This window comes from Sinohyriopsis cumingii, unplaced genomic scaffold (assembly GCF_028554795.1).
Source record: "Sinohyriopsis cumingii isolate HCF-2022 unplaced genomic scaffold, ASM2855479v2 utg001110l, whole genome shotgun sequence".
NCBI lineage: Eukaryota > Metazoa > Mollusca > Bivalvia > Unionida > Unionidae > Sinohyriopsis > Sinohyriopsis cumingii.
In genome coordinates, this window is record NW_028315961.1 from 831,632 (window position 1) to 844,458 (window position 12,827).

The 12,827-nt window shown below is 35.1% G+C and overlaps 1 protein-coding gene across 2 annotated transcripts in view; it reads left to right on the forward strand.

Moving 5' to 3' along the window:
• Positions 1-12,827, forward strand: part of LOC149772829 (nephrin-like) — a 267,846-nt gene that overhangs the window by 185,318 nt on the left and 69,701 nt on the right. For both annotated transcript variants that reach the window (XM_089947226.1, XM_089947227.1), the window contains one exon: positions 8,170-8,445. In XM_089947226.1, the coding sequence (XP_089803352.1) occupies positions 8,170-8,445 (276 nt within the window). The remainder of the gene's footprint in view (positions 1-8,169; positions 8,446-12,827) is intronic.

Here is a 12,827-nt window from a genome sequence, read left to right on the forward strand (position 1 = left end):
GATTGTAGACGATCACATCGAGTGGTCAAATTTAGTTTATTTAGCGGTATCGAGGGTAAGAAATATATCTCAATTACGTAGAATTATAATTCCTGAAATCGTTAATAAATTCATCGTCATTGATGATGATATAATAAGAAAAAAATTAATCGGATACAAAACAATCTGATCAAAAAAATAAACGCGACTTTGATCTTGATGTTGAATTTATTATTGAGTTAAAACAACAGCAGAATAATCATTGCACAAGTTGCAATTGTATAATGCTGTGGAGGTATTCGAGTAATGATTCAAGACAATTTACCGTAGACAGAAAAGATAATAGTCGCGGTCATACACGAGAAAATACCATGTTGACCTGTCTTGAGTGTAATCGACGTAGATGCGCCAGCGCCTTGGGTGCTGGCACTAGTGCTAGTTAAGTGATCGCGGTGGTAATTGTGTATCCGTGGGAATTATTTGTAGTTGCTCACGTACAAATCCACGTTGAGGAGCAGCCGAATCTAGTCTGTAGATTGCAGGTCTACCTGAGGATCTTGTCACGGTGGATATTTTGTGTGTGGTAACACTCCAAATAGGATCAGTCGCTCTCGCGTTACCACCTTCAAGTTCACCCGGTTCATATAAATATCTAACTGTAACATCACCCAATATTTTTTGTTTTTCAATATCCTTTCGTTGTGTTGGTATATTTTTTTTTTTGTAATTGCGCTAATGGGTTTCATGTTGGTTGTTCGTGTGATCTCACTATTTAATGCAGCTATCACGCTTGGTAATCTTGCAACCCATTCACGAGATCTTTTATCTTGAATAAATTCCTTAGCATATTGATATCCAAATAACCGCTCAGCAAGTGTTCGATTAAATTGCTCAACAATTGCCTGATCACGGTGAATCGCAGTATGTCCTCGTCGTATTTTGGTATTATGTCGTTTCATCAACGATGATACTGGACCAAGAAATTCCTTCCCAGGATCAACCTGTAGCAGCTGTGGCCATCGCAGACCACCTTGTGGTCCACCACCTCGTTGATAAATTCGTTCAAACGCATCGGCTACTTCAGATGATGTTTTCGTTGATAGCGGCTCTGCCTCTTTATATCTACTTGCAACGTCAATGACAGCACAGTATCATGTGGTAAAAACAGAATATCAGCTTGATGAACTTCATTAGGAACACTAACATCGAAATACGCCTTCTGAATTCGTTTCGGTGGTGGTAGATAAATTTGCCATATTGCCTGTTTGGATAACCACGCGCTAGCAGTAGAATGTTTAACCACTGCTGCATCAGCGAGTTTACCAATTGCTGCTTTGCCTCTCCAATATCCTCTTGGTGAATAATAAATTAATTCCATTATATATTACCAGACCCAAACGCTAATTTACTTTTCATCGCAGATCTTACTAACCAACTAGCTAATGATTCTCTGCTATTTTTATTTTTTATGGATTTTAACGCGTGAATTAATTTCACATCTGCAATATGCCTATCCTGTAGATTTTTACTCTTATACGCAACATCATGAATATGACAAGCTCGATCAATAGCGTTTACTGGTTCCTCGCCTGGTTTGGTTGATCTTGATTATCGAGCCTGATATCGAGTCGAGTACCAGGACCGTAATAATTATATCCTGGTAGATGTTTTTCTCCTGGGTATTTAGCCCATGGAGCACCTGGAAACTTTGACATCAAATTAGCAACATCACCACCGCACTTATTAGGTAAAAACGAAAACTTCTTTCTACCGCATACAGAACATTTTCCACCATATGCTATTTTTTTATTTTTTGTTATAACTGTAGCTAAATCAGTAGTTGGAGTTTTAACTCTACAGCGTAAACAATATAAATTCATGTTATAATATATATGGATATAATTGATTTCTCAGCGACAAGAAAACGAGAACCTGTTAAGCATCATCCTGCGCTACCTAATTCCATCAGAATGATTATCATAGGACCATCTGGATCGGGTAAGACGCAGTTATTACTTAATCTGATAATGAGATGGTTGAAATGGGATAAATTATATTTAGTAGCACCATCCGTTGATGATCAACGATGTTATGAAGTATTAAAAGATTTTAATGAAAATGCAAGATTACTGGACGAAGATAATGATGTCATAGAGTTTATAACAAATATTGATGAAGCACCGTCCGTTGATGTTTTAGACGGATTTATTAATAATTTAGTTGTGTATGATGATGTGATGCTAGATAAACAATCAAATCCAGCCAGAATATTTTCTCGTGGCAGACATAAAAATACAGATGTTATCTATGTTACTCAACGATATACACAAATACCAAAAGTGATCAGGGACAATTGTAATATTTTAGTTGTGTTTAATGGCGTAGACACACACACGCTGCGAAATATTCATCAAACTTGGTGCAGCGGTGACATGGATATAATTAAATTCAGAAATTTCTTTTCACGAGCGCAAGCTACTCCGCATGGATTTATAACAATAAATTTGCACGATCCTAGAACAAGATATCGTGTGGGTCTTGATAAAATATTTGGATAAATTAATAAATTTAATTAAACAGATATCATTAATATAATGAACAACTGTGCGTGGTTAATTCAAGGAACAACAAATAAATGCAACAAAAGGTGCCGTGGAGAATATTGCAAAAAACATAATTATATTTTAAAGAAAAATCCTCATGCTGGTTCACAAAGATGTGTTGGATGTAACAAGGGCGTTAGAGGATTATATCAGATTTGCAAAAATTGCGGTGGAGATCAATATAGAAGTTTGATGAACTATTACAGAAAAAGAAAGAACATAAATCCAAAAATAGAAAAAACACCATCAGAACTTGAATATTAGTTGAAGAACAAAACAAAAGATTCCCATGATTCAGATGATGATTTCCAAGATTGATAGCAGCAGAGGGGGTTCGTCTACAATTATGTTTGGGACAAACAATAATCGTAGACGTGGTATTGACCTCTATGAAGGGTCACTATTTTTTTTGGTCTAAACACAAGGGTGACCATTCCCTTAAGTGGTCTGTTCACCCTCTCTGCTGCTAGGTAACTAATAATCAGGGAAAATATTGAGCACTTAATTTGCTTTAAGCATTAGATTAACAATAATTAACAAATGCTTAGCTCAAGCAAAGCTTCTATTTTCTTACTGCTAAAACATGAAAAATAATCAAATGAAGTATGGACAATTAAATTCCAGATAGCAGCAGCTTTGTTGAAAAACATAAAGAACAAAAACTTAAGAAAATAATTTTAAAGCAATTACCTGTCCTTTAGAAATTTAAATAGTCTCTCCCTAATAAAGACTTGGCTTTAGCAGATGTTCAGCAGAAATCAAGGCAGTGACCATTGTAAACACTGTTATAAAATGTAAGCATCAGAAGATGCCGATTTCAGCTTGGGAAAGATGCATTTCTATGACACAAATGACTTGGTGCATTGTACTTAGTGCATGTAACTCAAATTATGGTCCAGTCATTAACAATGGAAGTTTTATTGATTGACATTTGAATAGTTAATCAGTGATAACCACTCACATGATGCCCCAGATGTTATGCATGATTTATAATGATAAACCATTTCAAGAATCAAGTGGTCTTAATTTCTATAATATATATTGGGACAATAAAAATTAAAGTTAAAAAGTCTTTATATTTTATGAAGATCGATCAACTTCTTTTGCAATTTGTTTCCATTTTTACTTTCACAGAAGTATTAACAAACTTACACACCGAGAGGCACACCTTATTAATCTTCTCTTACTTCTATTAATAATATTACTGATGTTTACAAAGTGTTAGTGTATCCTCCTGTTTAAATATGAAAATGAATCCTCCTTGTTTAGACAAGTCAATGCCAGTTAACTGCCTCTTTGTTTTTTTAGGTTTTTAAAAATAAAAGCAAATTACAGGACTGAACATACTTGCTTTTGCAGTTTTAACTACATGTGTACTGCAAGGCCATTTTATTTATGGGGCTAGATTGTTCTTTCTGACTGGGATATTTATATCAAATGAGAAAAGGAATGGCATGGTCTCCTTTTTATAATGCAAGCCTGAAGTTCAAATAGCACATCTATACTCAGTGATTGGATTTGAGAAGAAATAGTACAAAATATTACTGATAACTCATCAGTGCTAGACCAGGCCACTACCACCAAATCTATAAAAATATTGCACAAACAAACATAAAGTCACTTGTCACTTGAAAATTGACCATCATTTTCTTATGCATAATTTGAGCAAACAGACAAACATACTTTTGCTGTGGTGCCTTTCGAGGAAAGTTAGGTTCCTTTTGAGATTGTGGAATGACCATTAATAACCTGATCTAGCCCTGCTCATGCATGGGTAACTGTTGCAATGTGTGCAATATAGGTTAACATCAGTCAAATATTAATGAGATTTGGTTGTAAAATGTTTGAGGTCTGTCATTCGTTATCATACTTTTTACTGCCGGAGTGGAATATTATTGAATTTCATATGATACTTAAGAAAGTATGTTGCCCTTTCTGAGCAATTTAGAATCCCCATTGTAGCATATAGCTCAGAAACAGTTCAAGATCCAATTTTCCTAGCAATTTAGGATATTATACAAGTTGTTATGAGTCTGTACCCTTAAAATAAGTAACAGAAAAGAGTGTAAGGCAACAAGCTTTGTAAAATTTGATATATCTACAAATAATTTCTTTCCCTAGAAAACAAAGTTAAAGTGAGAAAAAAGAACTTGGAATTGCAAATTAAATCCCAAAATAATCCAAGATTTACAGACACAAGTCCTAATAATTTGAAGCCCTGAATACAATTCAGTAGAAGTCAAGAATAAATCCAAAAACAAAAATATAAGCAACCATATTATTGTTAAAAAAAATGTCAAAGACAAGTAATTTTTGTCATTTTAATAACTGTAATTCATTACTGTTGCATTGATTATCTCATCATGTGTGCAGGTCCCCGTATCCAAGATAGTAATCTAATAATTCTGATGGAAAGTTCTAAAACAGAAGGAACACAAAAAACCATTCTGTCATAGGTCCGTTATTATTGTACCTTTTTAGATTATATAATTTGTGTTAGATGTATGCAGTTTGGTCAGGTGATTATACCCTAAGTCATTGCAAAATCTGATTGGGATTGGCAGTATTTTTATATTCTTACTTTGGGTAATTAACTATTCCAAATTGCAGTTCCAGAATTTTAATTCTCATTTGTTCTTCAATTGTGAAAAATGAATAATTAATAAGCACATGCATTCCGTATGATTATTTTAAGATCATAATGTCATAATGATTGGTTCTTGTGTTTAATGCTTGCTGTACATTTTAGTAATCTATATTTAAACACAATACAATAAATTAATCATACAGGATATGCATAGTATTTAATTTTGTTTGGGGTTGATATGATTATAAATCTTTCTGCAGTTTCATATTTTATAAGAAAATTAACATACATACATTTTATTCACTTAATATTTATAACAAACAAAAATGTTCCATCCATGCAGTATTGATAAAATATATGAAAATAATTATCAGATTTTGTTGAGTCATTTATTTTGTTGTGTCATATTTATTTGATGTCAATTTAAATAGGCCTTTTAATATAATCAATTTATCTTGCCCTCTTGAAATTGGAAAATACAGGAATTATATAACTATGACTCATTTATATTCTTTAAATGTTACATGAGATAGACACAGGTAAGAAGTTGTTGTTGTTGTTATTGTTGTAGTGTTTAATGCCATTTTTCAGCACAAGATAGGCTATACATGGCAGCAAGTATTAATGGTGGAGGAAGAACCCAGGAAAACCTCGGAAAGAACCACTGACCCACGAGAAGCTACTGGCAAGCTTTCTCACATACTAACATGGGCTGAATTCAAGACTCGAACCCACACAGACAGAGGCGAGATGGCAATGATCCGTAACGGAGAGCGCTTTAGCAGATAAGAAGTAAAATGATTGTAGTGCATAAAGATTGGCAAATATCAATATTAAGGCTAATTTTAAGTACTTAAGTTTGCTAAATTGTACCAAGTATGACATGGATAAACACTTATACTCAATAAATGTTACGTGAAGCTGATTTTGAGGTCAGTCAGAAATTCATATCTCAGTAGAGTGCCAACAGAAAATATGTGTTTCCAGGTTGAATTCTTTCATTTATTGGTTGTCACATATTTATATTTAAAGTATGTTCAATCTATTTGCTGCTCATTGAAGGGATTCACTTATTTTAACACAATACATGTAATTCACCTAAGTTCATAATATTCATATACCATTGTTATGGACACATTCAGCAGGCATCCTTCTAAAATGTAAAACAATGGTTTTTGAATGACCATATCAGAAGTATGCAATGTGCAAATTGAACATCCTGTGTACTGTAAAGGTTTTCCACAGTAACAATAAAAGCTTAACATGAGTAATGATAAGAAATGTATTTTCGGTAAAAAGACGAATGAGTATTAGTATTTATGAAAAAAGTCTCTGTTAGTCTGTCGGCATCTCAGCCAAATGCTTTCCACAGAACCTTGTTAAGCAACAAATATAATGAATTAGCTGCATTTATTGTTAAATGTGTTGTTTTTGGAAGAAGCTCCAGTCTGATTAAAGTATATCAGTTTGAGTAATAGATCAATTTGTGTGTGTGTGTGTGAAAGAGAGAGTACAACAAGAAGTACCATGATACCATCAACATGGAACATAATAGGCTCGTTCTAACAGATATTCCAAAACTAAGTTGACATTCTGATGAAGTTAATAGTCTTCTTATTTACAGATAAACACAATTCTATGCATATTTATGTCATAAAACTCCGACCAAGAAAAAGATAGCTTGAAATAAATGCTGGCACTGGATAATGTAGCAATTCACAGTAGGACATGTGTACACTGCTAAGATCATTTGAATTTCTACAGAGCACATGAAAAATAAATAAAAAAGTCAATGAATTTATTTCCATGAAATTCATTATCATATACTCCACCTGCTGCTATAACTTCAATGTTATTGGTAGTTTCTGTGTCATAATATAATGTTATGCCTCTTTCAACTCCACCTGCACATTTGTCACTGAACAATTTTTGAGTTTTTTTATATCCTGCCTCAGTGCGTTGTCTGGAAGGGAGTACATAGCAATTGTCATGTCCATCCAGTATACTTCCATTCAGTCATCTATCCTGTCCAGCATTTGTTAGCGCAACTGGTATACATAGAGGACTATTATACATTTGGGGTGCCATTCATAGTACATTAATCTAGTGTCTAGAGTTATTGGTTTTTCATCTTGCAGGACTGTATGACCCAATTTTATCAGTGCAACTAATCCTGTATTTTGTATGGATTGCAATATAACTTGGTAAATAGTATGGTCATAGTCTGAAATCTACGAAAATATGTAGTGATTCTCTCAACTTGTACATGACCTGAAAATATGTCACCTAAACAATAATTAAAGATTGAATACCTGCCTCATGGTGAGGTGTACATCACTTAGCACCATAATTAGTCCTACACTTAGCTTCCTTTATGTTTGTACCATTTTGTCTTTTTGAATTGTATGGGTCACTCTCTTTAGCACAATTTGTTCTGCAGTTTTTGATAAATCGCTATTAAACCTGGTAAATGCTTTGCAGATCACCTGTGTTGTGCATATTGACGAATCACTTTATTCCTACAGTATTTATTAGAGTTATAGCTCTTTATATCATGTGACTTAATGTAATATATGGCATGCTTTTAATTAGCACAACTAGTCCTGCTATTTTGCTGATCTGCCAGATTAAGACAGTTTTAAAACCTTCAAGTACCACTTCTCATAATCTCATAATCTGTCAATGATTTTATATATAATGTCATATTACTTACATGTAGCAAATCCTGATCAGCTGCCTGCATTGGTCTTGTTGATTATTTGATATTGAACAATGGTATCAGATATGGTGATTATTTGGTGTCACACACACTATGATTGCAGAGATGCCATGACTCAAGAAGAGACCACATTTCATATTGCAATGAATACAATGTATTGTACAGTCTTGCAACTGTAGCTTTTTTAGTTATCAATTGAATCATTTATACTTAACACTAAACTTGTTATGCTAGAAAGTACCAATAGTCAGCTACATGATTTATCTTGCTTTATCTTTCAGATGCTGCTAAGATTACAGAATTTGTTACCAAAGGCAACATTTCTGAGACATTGGAGAACAGCACATTGGAATTCTACTGCCATGTTGACAGTAATCCCTATTCAGTAATCTCACTTTACTTTGGTGATGTTTTGATATCAACAGTTAAAGATGCACATGAATTGATTCACAACACTACTGTAGGATGCCTGAACACTGGGAAGTATATTTGCAGGGCCACCAACTCAGTCATGAATGGATTCACAGTTTCTGCAGAAGTTAATATAAAAGTTCAATGTAAGTGTAGAAAACATACTTATTTGAATCAGTTTTTTTTAAATTTGTCAGGGTTGCATCTGAGCAAGACTAAAACAATAATCTGGTCATGCACTTTGTCCAGAAACCAAAGTTTTTTTCTTCCTTTGAATATTTGCTTATGGGAAGAAAACTAATCAAAACTAAATTTCCATAAAAACAGAATTTTTGCTTATACAGATTTGACAGCTATGTAGGTTGCACAAAATATGTTTGGGGCCCTGAGTGGCCGAGTGGTCTAAAGCGCTTTCTGTTATGGATCACTGCCATCTCACCTCTGTCTGCGTGGGTTCGAGTCTCAGATTCGGTCAATGTGGGTATGTGAGAAATCTTGCCAGTAGCTTCTCGAGGGTTGGTGGTTCTTTCCAGGGATTTCCCAGGTTTTTCCTCCACCATTAATACTGGCGGCCATGTATAGCCTATCATGTGCTGAAAAATGGCTTTAAACCCTACAACAACAACATCAACAACAACAACAAAATATGTTCATTTCAGCTTACAGTAAACAGTTCATGAAAAATAAGTGCATAGTTACATATAATGATGGCATCACATAAACTTGAAAGTGAAATGTATGGAAAACAGTTACATGGTTGTGGACATAGAACATCCTAAGATTTTAGGATAAACATTGACAATAAATTTGATCAGAAAGTTGTAAACATAAAAAGTACATGGATACATGTTTGAAAGAAATGATAAGAGTGTCATCTCATGCATAGATGTATCAAAACAAAAAACATTGCAGGCATAATGCAAAGTACAGACACATTGCAATAAAGAGTTTAAGACATAACGGAACAGGAACACAAATTGGAAGAACTACATGCAGGTATAAATTGAATGGATGACCAAATGCAGACATTATGATATATGCAGGTCTACATAACATGAGATAAAAAACATAACTAAGGGTCCAATAATTTAATTTCCAGGCATGGAGAGTCTGGTATTCAGGCAAGATAATTTGAGCCTTAGGAATTTTTTATCAACCAGTATAATGGAAATGAGTTCTTTGCACGGAATTCTACAACCATGAGTCCACAGGAGACCCAGAGGTGCTTGAAGTTCCAAACTCCTCAAATGATGATGACTTCCCCATTCTCAAAGAAGAGGTGGAGTCAGCAATAAGAGCACTGAAGAATGGGAAGGCAGCTGGAGTAGACAACATCCAAGCTGAACTTATCAAGAATGGGGGAGAATCAGTGAAAGAGCTACTAACACAAATCTGCAACAAGATCTGGCAGACAGGTGAATGGCCAACACAATGGACCCAGTCACTGATTATAACACTTCCCAAAAAAGGCAATCTCCAGCTATGCCAAAATTACAGAACTATCAGTTTCATCAGCCATGCTAGTAAGGTAATGGTGAAGATCATCTTGAACAGACTGAAACCACAAGCAGAAGAAATAATCGCTGAAGAACAGGCCGGGTTCCGGAGTGGAAGAAGCACAACAGAACAAATATTCAATCTCAGGGTTCTGTGTGAAAAGTACTTGCAATACCAACAAGACATCATAGATTTCAAAAAGGCCTTTGACAGAGTGTGGCATGAGGCATTGTGGGCCACAATGAAGAAGTATAACATGGGTCAAAAGTTAACCAATACCATCAAGCAGCTGTATGCCAAAGCCACCAGTATAGTAATTGCCCAAGGTGCTGTGGGGGACTGGTTCCAGACAACAGTGGGAGTGCATCAAGGCTGTCTCTGTCACCCACACTTTTCAACATCTACTTCGAGCGCATCATGAGTGAAGCCCTGGAAAACCACTGTGGGACAGTCAGCATTGGAGGGCGTAACATCACCAACCTCCGCTTTGCAGATGACATTGATGGGCTGGCAGGCAGTGAAGATGAGCTAGCCACTTAAAGAACCTGGATGAAACATCTTCCAGATTTGACATGGAGATAAGCGCTGAGAAGACGAAACTGATGACAAATAGTGGCAAACAAATCTCAGCCAAGATTAAAGTCAGAGGACATGAACTGGAAACAGTGAGCCAGTTCAAATATCTTGGTGCCATAATCACTGAAGAGGGATCAAGAGCAGAAATTTTGTCAAGAGCAGCACAAACAATGGCAGCTATGTCAAAGCTAAGACCCATCTGGAGAGACAAGAATATCTGTCTGAAAACTAAAATCAGACTATTGCGAGCTCTAGTCATCTCAGTCTTTTTGTACTCATGTGAGGCATGGACCCTGACAGCAGAATTACAATGAAGAATCCAGTCACTTGAAATGAGATGCTACAGAACCATCCTTGGCATCTCTTACATGGACCACATCACAAATGAAGAAGTACGTAACACCATCAAGTGTGAAGTAGGCCAATATGAGGACCTCCTCACCACCATCAAAAAGAGAAAGCTGAAATGGTATGGCCATGTCACTAGAGCCAACAGTCTGTCCACAACAGTCGTGCAGGGCAGCATCCAGGGTGGCAGAAGGAGAGGTAAACAGGGAAAAATGTGGACTGACAACATCACAGAATGGACCAGGAAAAGTTTTGCAGCAACACAGGCATTGGCACATAATCGAGACAAGTGGAGGGAACTGGTCAGATGTTCAGCAGCACAGTGCCTCAATGACCACACTAGGTCATGAGACTGATGATGATGATGATGATGATGATGATGATAATGGAAATAAGTTGTTTTTTACAGTTCAGAGCAAGAATGTAAGAACCGTTTTTCTCAAACAATTTAGGACCATAAATTTAAAACTAAATATCCTTGATCACAAATGAAAACAAACACCTTTTGCATTTGGGAAAATAAACATTTAAGCAGACTGCTCCGGTGGCCCAGTGGTTAAAGCATCTGCCTCAGATGAGGGAGGTCGTGGGTTAATTCCCCAGCTGAGTCATACCAAAGACTTGTAGAAATGGTAATAACAGCTGCCTCACTTTGTGCTCAGCATTAGGAGGTTAGTGTTAGGACTGGTCAGCCTGGTGTCAGGATCATGTGACTGGGTGGGACATCATGCTACATGTCTGTGGCATGATGGCCCAGTGCTAGACATCATTAGAAAATGTCACACTTTATACATCGTAGTGATATGACAGAGAAGTTGTTATAGCTACGTTAAAAATCCAAATTACACACATACATTTCCACAGTGGGAATTAATCTATGCATAATTTTGTCAATCATGTTTTTTGTGTATGTCTACATCATGATTCTTATTGATGGATTAAGTTATATTTCCCCATTTGGAAAGCTACAGCAATATAGCAATAATAAAGTGGGTTCTGTCTTTATTGTGTAGATCTTGCCACATTGCCTGAGTTATAGCAAAATACTCTTATTAAGTTATACACAGTGCTGTTTAATAACCATGGACTCGACCATTAAAACACACTGGAATACATTTATTGTAAGATTTGAAACATAAATCTTTCCATGCAAAAGAAAGCCATGGAAATAAATAGAAGTTTCATAAAATATAAGATGGTTAGTGACACAGTGATTTTTATAATCATGACTGTGAGACACAGAGAGAGAGAGAGAGAGAGAGAGAGAGAAAGAGGGCATTGAAACAAATTAAAATAATGGGTTCATACAAGAAGAAAGTAGACATTGAAGCAATATGTAACATGATTGTACACACTATTTATTTATATATTAATGTAAAGAATATGAGAAAAACTGTACTTTAAAAAAATTTATTTCCCCAGTCACCTTTCAGATTGTTTGCTTAACATTTTCCCAAACAATGATATGCACATAACACTATCTTTGATATAACCTTTTTCCACCCTCTCTATAGAGTTTGATGTGTTTGGTTTCATAAAGTTTAATGTTTTCTAATAGAAAAGTGCTAAAAAGAGTGAGAAACAACAAACTTTGTAAAATTCAACAAAAAATTTATTGTCCCTTGAATACAAAGTTAAAATGTAAAAATAGAAACTTGTAGTATGAGAAATAAATCCCAAATAGAGTTACAGACACAAATCCTAAGGATTAAAGTTTTGAATAAACTTTTAGTGAAAATCCAGATTAAATCCAACACTGGAAGTGTTGATATGCCTGTGGTGTTCCATGTATTGGTGATATGCCAACATCTTTTGTTGGATGACAATAATACAATGCAGAAATTATCCTTATTTGAAATGTCACTGTAAATTAAATTCTCCATTACAAAAACTGTTATTTTTGATGAGCACATTGTGTGTTTAGTGAATAAATAATTTGAATAAATACAACTCTAACCCAAACGAACTGGACACAACAATAATACTATTGATTCTACTCAGATTTTTAATGCACGAATGAATTATTTCAAGCAAAAACAAGATTATATAGTTCTCTACATAGTCTCAGGTCACATTTAGCATTTTCAGGAAAAAAACCTATTAAATA